Here is a 15,991-nt window from a genome sequence, read left to right as displayed (position 1 = left end):
GCAAAGATAAAAAAATTTTGATAATACCCTGTAATGAACAAGGATGTTGGCCTATTCTTTGGTACAACCTTCAGGGAGGCTATATATAATATTGCTATGACAAACAGCAATATTTCTCAAAATTATAAATATACATACCCTTTGGCCCAGGAATTCTACTTCTAAACCTTGGTTCCACAGATGTGCTTACACAAAAACAAAATAATTTATATAGAAAATTATTCATTACATCACTGGGATTAGAAACAATCTAAATATCCATCAACAGGGGAAAGATTAATTAAATTATGATCCATCTATTATGCAGCCATAAGAGAGAATGGGTTAGCACGTGGTGCGGATAACACCAAGGTCCAGGGTTTCATCCCTGTACTGGCCAGCTGCCAAAAAAAAAAAGAAAGAAAAAAGGAAAAATGGGAAAGATTTTTTGTTCGAAAATGAAATGGTCTTTAACTTATATATTGTTAAGTGAAAAAAGAAGAATGTTGAAAATTCCATATCTAAAATGCTAACATTTGTGTTCAGACAAAAAAGAGATGGCTGCCCAACAATGTGAATGTACTTAATGCCACTGAACTTTACACTTAAAAATGGCTAAAATAGTAACGTTTATGTTATGTGTATTTTACCACAATAAAACAGAAATGGAGGGAATATATTTGTTATTGTTTTTTTTAGCCAAAGTATTTCTGGAAGGATACACAAGAAACTGATAATAAGAGCTGCCTCCAGGGAATGGGTAGTTGGGGGATATGGTGGTGAATAAGATTTTTCTCTGTATGCCTTTTGGACTTTGAACTATAGCATGTGACTGCATTGGCAGCTAGCAATAAATAAACAATATAAATTTTAAAATAAAACTTTTAAAATGGGCTTCTTTTAAAAACTGCTACATAATTTTTACTGGAGTTGGGCACCTAATATATATTTGTTGCTCTAGGGCAAACTATAGGCCACAGGCCAAATCCAGCTTGAATCTTGCTTTTGTAAATAAAGTATTTAATGAACACAACCAAGGTCATTTGCTTTACATATTGCCTGTAGATGCTTGGGTTAGAGATGAGTAGTTGCCACAAGACCATACAGCCCTCAAAGCCTAAAAAATTTATTATCTGGCCATTTAAGAAAAGTTTGTCAAAACCTATTCTAGAGCAATTAAAACAATTTAAATATCAAATGTGTATCGTGATGTTCATATTCTATGTAGTACCCAGATTTCTCAAATATTCATGATTATTAAGTAGGATTTTTACCTCCCAGTGATTTAAATTAGCACTGGTAAATAAAATCAAATACTATAGTATATACTATAGTATATAGACTTGAATCATGGTGGTACCAATCAAGTAATAACAATGATCAAAGAAAACTATTTCTCTAAAGTAATGCATGCACTTCTAGAAAACAAACTCTAAATGTATTCCGGGATAGTTCAAAATATTAGTTTAAGTTAAAATTTTATTTTAAGAAAAAATTATTCATGCTTTTGTAATTAGACATGAATGCATTTTAAAAGTTTTTTTTTTTTTTTTTAAAGATGACCGGTAAGGGGATCTTAACCCTTGACTTGGTGTTGTGAGCACCACGCTCAGCCAGTGAGCGAACTGGCCATCCGTATATGGGATCCAAACCCGGGGCCCTGGTGTTCTCAGCACCACACTCTCCCGAGTGAGCCACGGGCCGGCCCCATTTTAAAAGTTTAAACTATATATCTTCCAGTTGGCATCCTCTAAATTTATGCCTTTTTCTAAAGTTACTGAATGGAAAAGGTACATTGCTCACAATGACAGGGACAATCAGAAACTGTCTCTCCATAACACAAAGCCAGCTGGACACTCTTGGCTCAAGTGGACAGCAGAGAAAAATCCTCTAGAACAAAAGCAAAGGAGTTTTGAAGCGAGCTTGACACCACAATGCCTGATACAAGTGCTGAGCTGGGGTGAGGCCGTGTGGCACCTGGGAAGCAGAAGACAGCAAGTCAGCTTCTGACTCTGCCATGTAACAGCTGGTATGGCCCCAATAGATCCAAACATAGTTTCTTCGTATAGCACATAATGGCACACCATGTTCTACCATCAAACACCCATTTATCCTTGTTACTTATAGAAAAGTCAATGGACAAAGTACCATGGTGAAAAGAAATAGGCTGTACACTGATTAGGCAGAACAGCCTTGCCGGGAGGGGCATTCATTAATCATCCACTGAGGATTTCTATGGACAGATGAGGGCCAAATCTGATGAGGCCACTAAAGCCTGGAACTGAGCATACACCCATAGAGGCAGTGTAGAAACTAAAGATCTTTAACATTCTTTAAAATCAAACATTAAAAAAAATTCTACTAAAGAATTATAATAGTCTTCATGTTACATAACAAGTTTCCAACTGTATTCCACATAGAGGTTCTGCAAATGCGTACGTTTTTAAAATGGGACTATTTTCAAAAACAAAAGAAAAAATGCACACTCAAACATGTTCCAAGCCCACCAATACACATAATTTTGTACTGCAAGGCTAGTTCAGTATTATGTTATCCTCAGATCAAAGCCTTTCCTCCCATCTCTGACTAATCAAAGGGCCTAGTACAGCATGCTGTTTATGAAAAGTCACCCTGACAATGGCCATCTGCATCACGCTTGTCTCACTGCTGTATGATCAAGTAGAGAAAAACAAATCAGCCACTGAAGTGCTCCAAGTCAGCAACTGTCACTTACAACTCTGAGTGCATATCAGAATTCTGGGAATATGCCACCATTCACATTTCTGACTTTAAAAGTGAAGACTGGGGCCAGCCCGTGGCTCACTTGGGAGAGTGTGGTGCTGATAGCACCAAGGCCACGGGTTCGAATCCCTATTTAGGGATGGCTGGTTAGCTCACTTGGGAGAGCGTGGTGCTAACAACACCAAGTCAAGGGTTAAGATCCCCTAACAACACCAAGTCAAGTGAAGATTACCCATTTTGAACTTTCAAAATTACTGCTTTTAACTGTTATACTTTTTGGGGTTCAGTGAAAAGAGTCCATTTGGAAAAGGGGTTCTGAGGCTGAAAAAGATTTGAAAACCAATGAATCAAGGTATACTAAAGGTTATATATATCAGATGTTGTTTGAGACCATTCACGTACCCTTGAATCCCAGAGGCTACTATGAAAACTACTCAGAAAGAAAAGACACACCCTCAAACTAAAGAGTGTGTGGTCAGCCAGCCTATGCAATGCCATTATATTTCAAAAGGAAGACTTTTTGTTTCACTTCTCAATTGTAAACATGCATCCCCCTAGCTAAGGCAGTATAGGGAAAGAACACTTGCCTAGGTGTTCTGGGTTCAAATTGTAACTTGATAACTTATTTCATGGTTATATAACCATGAGCAAATCATATCTTCATAATTTTGTTTTCCCAACTATAAAACAAGGTAAATAAATGACTTGAGACAGACTTGTTAGAGGTGAAAGAGTATTTACAAAAATACTCCAGAAAATTTAAATTACTACTAAACCATACATGGTTGCTACTCTTAATAAAAAGAGCTCTACTGTGGTACCTCCATATCAGGGAATATAACAAAAAGGAATCAACTATTGAAACACACAACTTGGATAAACTCAAAGAAATTATACTGAGTGAAAAAGGCCTCTCTCAAAAAGATACATACCATATGATCCATTAACCAACAATCATAAAATTACATAATTACAGAGAAGGAAAACAAGTTAGTGATTTCCAGGGTTTAGGGATGAGGGATACAGTACACCTGTGTGTGTGTAAAGGGGTAATATGAGGTAGTCTTGTGGTTACAGTACACCTGTGTGTGTGTAAAGGGGTAATATGAGGTAGTCTTGTGGTGACAGTACACCTGAGTATCTTGACTGCAGTAGTAGTTACACAATGTTATACTTGTGACAAAATTGCTCAGTTATCTGCACATACAAATGTGTACATGAATATAACTGGTAAAACCTGAATAAGCTCTATAGATTGTGCTAATGTCAATTTCTTGGTTTTGATATTCTACTGTGGTTGTGTGAGCAGTTGGCATGGGAGCAAGACTGGGAGAAAAGTTCATGGGATTTCCCCGTCCATTTCTTTGCAACTTTCTATGAATGTATCATTATTTTCAAAATAAAAGTTAAAAAGGAAAAAAAAAATAAATAAAAAGCACTGGGAAAATAAAAAATGAAAAAGCAAATGGGCTTACTCTCAGGTCTTTTTGGAAATTTAAAGATACCTGTTTTCAGTTTTCATTTAATTCAAACTATTTCAATACATTTTCTAGTTTCCTTTGCAATTTTTTCTTTGATCTATGGCTATACAAAATGTATTTTTAAATTTCCGCTTATTTGGGGATTCTTAAAAAATGCATTTCTTTTATTTATATCTAAGCAATCATCAGCAAAGCCCCAATGTTTCAAGAAATCAAAGGAAATGGGATTATTGAGTACGAAGAAGACAAATTCAAAGACAAGCAGCATGAACACAACTGCATATTAAGTCAAAATCCAAAAGTGAATTTCAAAAATCAATGACAGGCCAGCCCGTGGCTCACTTGGGAGTATGGTGCTGACAACACCAAGCCAAGGGTTAAGATCCCCTTACCAGTCATCTTTAAAAAGAAAGAAAGAAAGAAAGAAATCAATGCCATGCCGACCTACAGCACAATAAGCACAAGGAAATAATATTCGAACTCAGAAAGCAAGTCAAGGGGGTTGGGCCTTCTTCTCATAATCTCAACAGCCTATGTAGACTCTTCTTACTGGGGGATGGGCAGCCAGCACCTTTCCTGGGAACAACCTCTACCCCTGCCCCCCATTCACACATCACACAGTAACAGAGGTAAGGCAGCCTCTCTACACAATGTGACCTTGAACACACACCCCCCAACTTCCACCCACCAGACCAGATGGCTCAACCAAGGGTGGGCATTTGACCCATGACAAACCTCGTCCCTCTCTGGCCATAGGTGACTATTCCAAAGACTAATAATATCTGATCTAAACCTAGCTGGAATTTCTTGCCCAGTAATTTAGAATTGGGACTGAGATTCCAACCTCAGTCTAGCTAGTCTTTCAAGCACAATAATGTAAAGTTGAGTGGGGGGAAGGAGTCATGGGTGATCATTTTGCATTTTCCAGGAAAATAAGCAAGTAACAAAGGAAAAAGAACCAAATTGACTCCAGGGAGAAACAGGAAGTGAGATAGACCAAGCTCCTCAAAATGGAATTCTAGGTTCCTGAGCCTGGCTGCACCCCTACCTCTGGGTTCTACTTATCTCAAAGAGAAGAGATGGATCCACAGGAAGATTAAACCGCCACTCTGAAGATCTGAGTCCCTGCTGTTCAACTCTTCACTTTGTGACCACTAGCAAGGCCCTTCCATTTGCAGGTCCCAGCTGCCTCAAGCAGAGCATGAGAGGTTTAGACTAAATGATTCCTCAAGTCCTCTCTTATTCTATTAAGGAGCTATTTATGGCAGCCTGGAATTCCCAGGAAGCAGAACCAAAAAGCAAAGCTCAGTCTGCTGTTGTCAATACTGTATATCTGGGGCTTCTTCTATGACTCGCCATTGTTGCTGGCCTTAAAATTCCCTCTAAAGACCAGTTTGTGCTTCTCTAGACCTGTTTCCTGGAAGTTCTACCTACCTGAATCATGAAGTCATTTTCCTCCTGGACCTCACAGATGCAACGGACCACCTCAAAATCACAGCGGTCATCCCCATCAAGCTCCTCATCTGGGTTGGTGGTCACATCAACATCTTGGCCATATTCCTCATCACTCCAAAGAAAGCTCTCAGAAGAGGACTCACTCAAATTATCCTCCTCTGGGAAGAAGGGGAAAACAACAGTCACTATTTTAAATTAAAGTTATAAAATTTAAAAAACCCACTGCTCCATGAGCTTTCAATGGGGCTGGGAAATGGGGATGCCAATCTGTTCCTGGGGTCTGTCATCTAGTAGCAGCCCAAATGAAGTGTGTTGCCTGGTAATGAACCGAACTCCATTTCCTCATTTCACTGAGAAAGAATGAAGCTCAGGGTCAGTGGCTGCTCAAGGTTACAGAGCTCGTTGGCAGAGGAGCTACAACTCCCCATGAGCCACACAGACCATCATCCTTAACAACTCTGACATGTTCCTCAGCCTCATCCCATCCAGCCAGGACCTGGCTTACAGTCTGTAGATAATGGGGAATGAGGAAGAAAAAGATTCCAGGGATAATCAGAACCATAATCACTAGGTCTAGGTGCCTGATTAGTTACAACCACAGCTAACTTTTACTAAGTGCTTATTCTGTACCAGACACTACTCTAAGTGCTTTCCAACAAATGATCAGCAAATGATTGGGCCAGCAGAGAGCCTCCTTACCGGATGCTTTCACTTTCCCTTTGTGGTTTCCAGATTCTGAGCCATGGAGCTGTGGGCTCATATGGACCCCGGGCTTGTGTGACGAACCACATCTGGTGACAGCAAATGCCTTGGTTGGAGAAGGTTCCTGGGAAGTGTCACTGATCTCCTCACCGCAGGGGCATTCTGGAAGAATAGGATCAGGAAGGAATGATCAACCCCAGACATCATCAGGGCATTCCAGAATCAATTTCAACCAACTGACAAGCCTGTTGTTCAAATAGCTCAAACGCTTGGAGACAATTCTACCATGAAAAGGTGTAGAGGGCAGATTTAGAGATTAATACTTGCAGCTACCTGAGAATCTCAAACCCAAGTGCTTCTTCCTCACCATCACCATAATCCCTCTCTCCTGTTTCCATAAGTCTGTTTCAGGGGTTCCGGTCAAGATGGCAGAATAGACAGTTCCCAGAGTCACTCTCTCCTACAAATCAATTTACAACTATAAAAATGTAACATCAACCAAGCTGCAGCTGCTGGAGCTCAGGGAAAGAGGAGGAGAGACCAACGGAGTTCATGAAAGCGGGAGAAACCACGATGAAAGAAAGAAAAAACTGCTTTGAGTGTTTCGGGCTACGGCTGCTTTAAGGCTGGAGTGGAGGAACACATGGAGCAGGAGCCGACAGAAGTTGCAGCTGTGAACTTCAGATGGAGTTACTTGGAGGCAGCAGGGGAGAAGAGGGCCTTGGCAGCCCCCAGGACAGCAAGACCATTAATAGGGTTCCCGTAGACTCACACAGGAGCAAGGAACCAGAACAACTGAAAAAAGGGAGCCATTCAGAGGCCGGTGAGTCACTGCAAGGGACCCGCGCATGGCCCGTCCCATGGGAAGTGTTTAGAGCACGGGTGGTGTGGGAGACAGGCCCACAGGGAGAACTCTGGGACACAACAAGAAAGCCAACCCGCCCCCTAATCAGCGCAGGACAACTCAAAGGAGACTGGTCTGGAATATATAATTGCATGGGGTGCAGTTTGATGAAAAAACTCAGGCCCATATCAGAGATTCTACACAACCCAGGTGCACTGGGTCTCTGGAGAGCTGGAAGTACCTATAAGGTCAACCATTAAACCCTGAGCTGCACAAAAAGCTTTCCCTAGGGAAAAAGCAGCAAAGCAGCAATTTAACTCAACCACACAGCTCAAGTACTGATTCCGACAGGAAGTTCCCCCATTTTAGAAGTAAGCAAAGAAGAAAAAATTAGTTCCGGCCCAGGCACACCACCAGCACCTTGGGGCCTGCCTGGGAACTGCAGGCTTGCAGCCGGGGACCAGAGCCCACTTCCACATTCAGGTACACCATGCCAGCACCTCACAGTCTGCCAGTGGCCCAGGGCATGAAGAAGGGGACCAGACTACCTCCTACAACCAGGCACACCATGCCAGCGCCTCAGGGCCCACCTGGGAACCTGAGGCATGGAGAAGGGGACTGGAACCCCCCGCCAAACTAGGCACACCATGCCAGCACCTCAGTGCCCACCCAGGGACCCAAGTTATGGAGCCAGGGACCAGGCCCCCTTCCCACAACCAGGCACACCATGCCAGTGCCTCAGGGTCTGCCCAGGGACCCGAGTCAAGGAGAAAGGGACCAGACCCCCCTGCCGCAAACTGGCACACTGCGCCAGCACCTCGGGGCCCGCCCAGGGACCAGAGGCATGGAGAAAAGGAGCAGACCCCCCCCAACCAGGCACACCATGCCAGCAGCGCCCTGGGGCCTGCCCTGGGACCCTACACACCCCATAACCAGGCATACCACCAGCGCCAAGGAGCATACTAAAAACATCACCTCCGTGTGGGTGGCCCACTACAGCCACCACAATAACCACAGCTGCTGCGAAAGCGGCTAGACACCACAACCACCATGCAGATGGTCCGCCAACCACGGGAATGCATTGACACAAGGAGAGTCACCAGCAGAGATAAAGAAAAGAAGAGGATGTCTCTCTCCACAAAGCCCATTTCAGAGTGACAGAAGAAGCATCTGCTCTATGATAATATTGGGGGACCTGATCATGCCTCTCAGCATTGGACAGATCATCTAGGCAACAAATCAACAGAGTAACCATTATTCCTTCAGAAGGAGAGAAAAAATCTAGGGTAATTAGAGGGGGAAGGGGGAAAAATTGGACAAGGGGCATAAAGAATAATTATAATTTGTAACAATATATATGCTAGTAATATTGATTAGATCAACATATCTCAATGTTGAACCCCCAAAATATGTATAATCAATTTCGATTCAATAAAAAAAAATTTTTTTAATAAAAGACTGTTTCAGAAGAGACTTTGAGAATAAAATGTGGCATTCCTTTAACTCCCAAGGTTGGAACACAGATTTTCTTAAAGTTTTGTGGAGCTAGACACATGCTTTTCAAGAACTGAATTCTGGGCTGGCCCGTGGCTCACTTGGGAGAGTGTGGTGCTGATAACACCAAGGCCATGGGTTTGGATCTCTACATAGGGATGGCCGGTTAGCTCACTTGGGATAGCATGGTGCTGACAACACCAAGTCAAGGATTAAGGTCCCCTTACCGGTCATCTTTATTAAAAAAAAAAAAAAAAAAAACTGAATTCTTAGGAGGGTTCAGAGGCATGTGTTTAAGAGTTACGTGTATAAACAAATACAGTCCTGCATCTGCACATACTCTTGCACTTGGATGCCTTCACATAATGGCCCTTATGGCAGGGCACACTGACCAATGCAGCGGGTGGAAGGGCTTTATAAATACCAATCGGGCCTTGTAACACCTGGGTGAGTGGGAGCCTCCCCTACCACCTGTGGGCCAGGGTGAGACCACAAGCCCTGGTAAAGGCTTGCTGGTTCTTCCTCTCCTCATTGAAAGAAAGCAAACCCTCCCCACGCATTGAGTAAGGAAACCCAAGTGAAACACTCGGGAAAAATTACCAGGTTTGGTTTTCTTTTTCTTTTTCTTTTTCTTCTTTGGCTTCACTCTTATAAACTCTTTGAATTTCTTCTCTTTGTTTTTTTCCTTATCTTTTGCACCTAGAATTAAACACAAGTGTTGGCATTTTAATATTTTGTTTTCAATGTTGTGATGTTTATTCTTTTCTGAAGTGATTAAGCATGTCCAGTGGGAGAAGTGAAACAGGTGGTAGCCCTGAGTTCAGGGCCTGGCTATGCCTGGGAGTTCACTTCCTTCCGCTGAGGGCTCCAGAGCAGGCTGCCTGGGCAGAACCACTCCTCCATCACTCGGCCTTTAGATTGGAGTCACCACACTCCGGCCCGCCGCCTCCTACCGTAAATGAGTTTTAGTGAAACACGCTCACTCATTCGTTATATATTGTCTGTGACTGCTCTCATGCTTCTACAGAGGAATTGAGTAGTGAGAACAGAGACATTATTTCATTCTTAGCTGGCCCTTTACAGAAAAGTTTGCCAATCCCTACTTAGATCATTGCTTCTCAATCTTGGCTACATACTGGAATCACCTGGGAAGCTTGTAAGAAAAAAAAAAAAAAAAACTGAATGCCTGGGTTCCACCCCCGGAGATCCTAATTTAATTGGACTGCAGTATAGTCTGGGCATCAGGGGGTTTTTTTCTTTTTTCTTTTTCTTTTTTTTTTTTTCCCCTTCTTCTTTGAAGTGCAATTCACACAACAGAAAATTAACAATTTTAAAGTGAGTAATTCACACTTTTCAAATACCACCACCTCATTCCCTCTATTCTTTACAGCAAAATTCCTTAGGTTATCAACACTCCCTGTCCAAACTTCTCCCTTCAGTTTTTCCTAATTCTTCCTACCTACTATTCTGAATTGCAGTTTTCAAAGGTAATAGCCTCATCACTGAAAAATCCAGTTGTTCCTTTCCTTATCTTACCAAACCTATCTGTAGCATTTCAAATAATTCATCATGCCTCACTTTTTAGATTTCACCAAGAGTTTAAGCACACATTTGTCCTATGACTTAGCCATCCACTCCAAGGCACTCGCTCAAGAGTAAGCATAAAATATGTCCACACAAAGACTTATACAAAAAGGCTCACAGCAACCTTAGTTATAATCACCCCAAACTGAAAACTGCCCAAATGTCCATCAATAGGTGAATTGTTGGGAAAATACAGGAAAATGGTCAGAGCCCCTCAGATGTTCAGAATCTTGCTGAGCATTTGATGTAAATAGGAATGTGCACGCAGATGTTCCTTGGTTATCATCTAATGTAACTGTGCATGTGCACCCAGGTGTCCTGGGTTACGGACTTAAGTATAAAGGATGAGTGGCTCTGATCCACAGCGCCCCCCACCCCCAGGATGTCCCCGGGGGGGGCATGGGGAGGCCACTACTGCTGCTAGTGCCCCCGGGACCCTCCACAAGGCCACTGCCACCGCCAGACCTGTAAGCTGCTGCCACTGAGAAAGCTGAGGACTGAGCTCGTGTCGTCTGCCAACAGCTCCCGGAATCTTTCCCAATTACCTAGCATAGACCTGCATGTGAGGGGTCTGGGGATCCAGCCTGGCGTGTGAGGGGTCTGGGGACCTAGTCTGTACAATGGGTTTAAAGGGTCTGAGCTCTAGCTCTGACAATATAAATGGAAACTTAGCATAACAAAAATAGTGAAACATTTTGGCTTTAGTGATTTGCCTTACTTTACATGAATGGACAAATAATTTGTGTTGTATCCATTCAATGGAATACTTTTCACCAATAAACGTATGAGCTGTTAATATAGGCAGCCACATAAGTTAATTTCAAAATAAGTATGTTGAGCAAAAGGAGCCAGACAAAACTGCTACATACTGCATGATTCCATTTATAAAAAATTCTAGAAAATGAAAACTAATCTACAGTAACAGAAAGCAAAACAGTGGTTGCCTGGAGATCACAAGGAGAGGACAGGTAGGAAGAAAATTAAAAAGGGGCATGATTTACAACTAGGTTTTTGGCAAGAAACATTAAAAATGAAAAAAGAAGAAAAGGAGCATGAGGAAAGTTTGGGAGGCAATGGATATGTTTACTATATTGACCGATGATAATTGAGTATAAATGTCAAATCTCAAACTATACAATTTAAATATGTGCAGTTGATTGTTCAACGATTAGGCTTCAAGGCTGTAAAGAAAAAAATGCAATTCAGTTGCATTTAGTACATTCACAATGTTGTGTAACCACTTCTATTTAGTTCCAAAACATTTCCATCACTCCAAAGTAAAACCCCTTACCAGTCAGCAGTTTCTCCCCCTCTCCCCAGCCCCCTGGCAACCACCAACCGGCATCTGTGACCATGGATTTATCTATTCTCACCATTTAATATACATGCAGTCACACAATATGTGACCTTTTGTATCCGATTTCTCTCAGCCTATTTTCAAGGGCATCAGAATTTTCTGGAATGCTCTCCAAGTGATTCTGGTGTAGAATCAAGATGACCACGAAACAGGTATGGGGTAGGGTAGGCAATCAGATTCAAGTTTAAGCACATGTTTTATATGCAAAGAAATCACAACATCTCACTTAATCCCTATCAACCTGTGTATATCACTCCCATTTTCAGTTTCCAAGATACGGAAACTGAAGCTCAGAGAAGTGACGTGTGACATCGCACAGATGAGTCTGAGTCGTCAGCACTGCAATGCAGGCTCCTTCCTCTCCCAAATGAGCATCCAGGAACCGTCAGAGAGGAATAGTGGACTGTACCTACTGGCTAGCAAGTCTGGGATCTAAAGGCAAAAGTTGATCTACTGGCTAGAGAACATAGGACTTTAGGGGTCTGAGCTTCCTTCCTGTTACAACAAACAAGAAACCTAAAAAAGAACTTAGCCCAATTTGTAACAACACTCATTTTAAAATCAAAAAACCAAGGCCTAAAGAAATCTGTTGACTTGACCAAGATCACACAGTTAATTAGCAAAACATGTTCAGATGCCTCCTGAATTTCATAAAAGCTATCAACAATTTTACTTTCCACTAATCCTAGGAATAGAGTCTTCCCAAACATAAAGACAAAACAACTCATTTTTGCACATTCTCTTGGAATTGAATTCTCTTAAATTGAAACCATATATTTGCCATGGTTTCAATTTACTTATTCAACAAATATTCGCACATCTACTATGTTCCAGGGACCACTCTAGGGAAGAGGGATATGGCAATGAACAAAAGACAACAAAAACCCCCTATCCTCAGAGAGCTACATTCTAGTTGATACGTGCAGCAAACTAGGAATAGAGGAGGATTTCTCAACTTTTTAAAGAGCTTCTACACAGAACCTACAGCTAATTTCCTATTAATGCAAAGACACTGGACACTTTCCCCCTCAGATCAGAAACAAGGCAACAATGCCTCCTCTCACTAATCCTATTCGACATCGTACAGGAAGTCCTAGCTAGTGCAATAAGCCAGGAAAAAGAAATAAAAGCTCTACGGATAAGAAAGGAAGAACTAACACTGTCTTTGCAGATGACATGATCGTCTATGTAGAAAAGCCCAAAGAACTGACTAAAAATAAAAACAAACCCAAAAAACTGCTGGAACTAACAGCAATTATAGCAAGGTTACAAGATACAAGGTCAATACAAAAAAGCTAATTGCTTTCTATACCAGTAATGAACAAATGGAATTTAAAATCAAGAAACAGCAATGAGGTCTGTGTGGCTCCACTGGAATTGAAATTAGAATAAGGCTGAGTGTGGGAAAAAAACAGTTGTGGGCTAAAAGCAGATCATGTAAGGCCCCATAAATAAGTTGGCTTTTACTATGAGTGACTGTGGAAGCCACTGGAAGGATCTGAGCAAAGGAGTGATATGATTTCATGTACCTTCACCCATACACACATACAGAAACTGCAGCCCAATACAGTTTTTGATTTGTAAAATCAGGTTTTTAATAGCCTCTAACTAAAGTTATTGTACCCATAAGCTTAGTGAAATGCTAACAGCATTAATCCAATCAGTAGCAGAACTGGATGAAGGAGCAGCATAACCTAGGTCCTGGATCCTTGAGACAGAGAGGTCAAGATGTAGGGGATATACTGCCAAATGCTAGAGCATACCTGGTTATCACCTAAGCACGGGAGTTTCTTTGGGTTTCTCTAACAACAATCATTTTTGTACTTTATATTTCATAAAACAGCATCATCTTCTTTAAGCTACCCAAGAGGCAGTAAGAGAGGGACAGAGCATTTCATTCCACACAAGGAATTCATTCCTGAAGACCCCACATATTTTAAGACTGATAATGCCATAAGATGATGGCATAATGAACACACTGTCATTGGCCTACCAGCTTTGAAATCACGTGGGTTGATGAGATTTTCTCAATTTCTTGGGATTTGCATTCAAATTTGGAACATAAAACTTTTTATATCACATTTCAAAGTGGTAAACTTCAATTCTGCATAAAATACAGTTTATACCTTCCCACTTTACAAAGGCGGAAGTTAAAGTCCGAAAAGCTCCAACATCACATAAATTGGTATATAGAAAAGGTGAATGCAGACCTACTAGAGGTCTTGGGACTCTTTATCTTGGGCCCTGTGCACTGTCCTTGAAATGGGAAACAAACAGGGCATGGATCCACTCTATTGTCCACCACCACCACCCCTTCCCTGGCTATGCAGATTTCTCCCTTCAATCTATACTTGCTAGACAGACATTGTGGGTGTCTCCCAGAACATCTTCATCCCCCCACTACCATGCAGTATCTAAGGGCTTTGGAAAGGACTGACTCCACACTTGGTTAAACCAATCAGAGTGACCCCATACCCCTTGCTGCAGTGATAAGTTTAGATCATCTAAGCCTGGGCCAATTCATGAGGTTCATGAGGCAGGGACAGGAATGGCTCAATCAGACCCAAACTCAGGATTCTGGGACAAAGTTTATAAAAAGGGTATGCTCATACTTTGTTATTTGAATGAAGAAGCATGAAGCCACAACTGACACTGGCTACCATCCTACAATCAAAAGGTATCCAACCAGAAAATGGCACTGAGAGGGGAGACGGAAAGACAGTAGATCCTCAACCAGCAGTCCTGGAGCGATACCTTCCTTGGCCTTCCCTATTATATGAGCCAACACATACCCCTTATTGCAGAGTCAATTTGAATTGGGTTTCCTGTGACTTATAACTAAAAGCATCTCTAAATGCAAATGAAAGTGTTGCAGCTGGTCAGAAATGTGGTCACATTAAGCTTTAAAGACTCCCTGATGAGGCCTCAAATAGAGAAGTAAACAATGAGGGTAAACAGAAAAGATACTCTAGGAAGTTGTTCTAGAAGTCTGTGTTCTCTGAACACAAAGGGGAGAGAGAAAGCCTTCAGAGGCTCAGGCTGGCTTCTGGTTGAAGATCGTTAAGTCATTTGCGGCCTTAGGCAGCAGAACTCACAAGCCTCAGAGAAGACAGGCAGAAATGCCCAGCAGGGACTAGCGAGTCCCTGAGGAACAGGGGCAGACAAGGTAACAAAGGGAAGAAATCAGTCAGACCGCCATACGCACAGGAAGTCTCCTGCGGAGAGGCACCACTATTCCCCACTCAGGGGCCTGGGGCAGGGCACTCTTTCCCAGAATCCTAAGAGACTGCAGAGCGTAGAGGTAAGAGTATAGGTTTCATCACCTGCTAGATGTATAAATACTGGTTCGTGTTAATCCATCTCATCTGCACCTCAGTTTCTACTCTATGAAGTGGGTATAGTGGTGACCCACCTCACATGGTTTGTTTTGAGGACAAAATAAGACAATACAAATAAAGAACTTGGAACAGTGCCCAGCACGGGGCACATTCTCCAATGTTAGCTGTTATTATCTAGCTTGCAGTACTCTCTCCCCAGAAAGGTCTGCTGTCAGCTCTTTGGACAGCCTCACCAACTGTTTCGTGACTCACAGAGCATGCACCTGGCTGCAGAGCTTCCTCCTGGCTGTTCTGACTGGGTTGGACTAAATGACTTCCTGCCAGGGCTCTGGATCAGAAAGCAGTTTGTCGCCTAATGAGGGCAAGGCTTTCCTCCAGGATGGCCACTTGTCCTGCCCCCAGGCTGCAGGAGAAATACCAGAGCCTTCCTGCTCCCTCTGTACAGCTGGCTTCTGATTCTTCCGTCCAATCATCACTGACTTATGCGAATAGAGGGACAACTATCATTAGACTGCTGCTTCCAGAGGGGGAAAGAATAACATCACCACCAACTATGGGAGACCTGCTCAAACGCCACAGAGCTTGGCCACACGGCTAGGACAAGCGGCGACCAGAGCATGTTCCGACCTGCACAACGGGATGGCAGCTCAAGGGCAGAACAGAAATAGATACGATCTTGGAGGGATGGGATTCTCACTGCCTATCAAAAGGGTGGCACGCAGGGCCTGCCGCCATCATTTCACCACATCTGCCTTCCCAGGCTCATCTCCCATCAGTCCCCCCACCATGGATCCCATCGGACATTAGCCCAAGAGGGCCCTCCAGTAAAACTCTCCTCAAGCCAGCATTTTTCTGCATTATCTCATGTGGCAGAGACTGTTATGCCTTCTCCAATGCTTACTTCTCCACTCCTTCCAAAAGAAAATAGTACATTTTCCAGATTCCCTTGAGTGAGGGGTGGCCAGCTGTAAATGTCCTAGCCTATGGGATACGAGCAGAAGAGACATGTGGCACT

At 42.5% G+C, this 15,991-nt stretch overlaps 1 protein-coding gene across 4 annotated transcripts in view; it reads right to left on the bottom strand.

Annotated features, from left to right (window-relative positions):
- PHF20 (PHD finger protein 20) overlaps nucleotides 1-15,991 on the bottom strand; it is a 148,207-nt gene that overhangs the window by 21,765 nt on the left and 110,451 nt on the right. For all 4 annotated transcript variants that reach the window (XM_063101036.1, XM_063101043.1, XM_063101038.1 and 1 more), the window contains 3 exons: nucleotides 9,298-9,396; nucleotides 6,357-6,521; nucleotides 5,637-5,815 (listed from right to left, as the gene is read on the bottom strand). In XM_063101036.1, coding sequence (XP_062957106.1) covers nucleotides 5,637-5,815; nucleotides 6,357-6,521; nucleotides 9,298-9,396 — 443 coding nt within the window. The remainder of the gene's footprint in view (nucleotides 1-5,636; nucleotides 5,816-6,356; nucleotides 6,522-9,297; nucleotides 9,397-15,991) is intronic.

The sequence above is a fragment of the Cynocephalus volans genome, chromosome 1, assembly GCF_027409185.1.
Source record: "Cynocephalus volans isolate mCynVol1 chromosome 1, mCynVol1.pri, whole genome shotgun sequence".
Lineage (NCBI taxonomy): Eukaryota > Metazoa > Chordata > Mammalia > Dermoptera > Cynocephalidae > Cynocephalus > Cynocephalus volans.
Note: the sequence above shows the minus strand (reverse complement) of the source record. Positions and strands in the feature narration are given on the sequence as shown.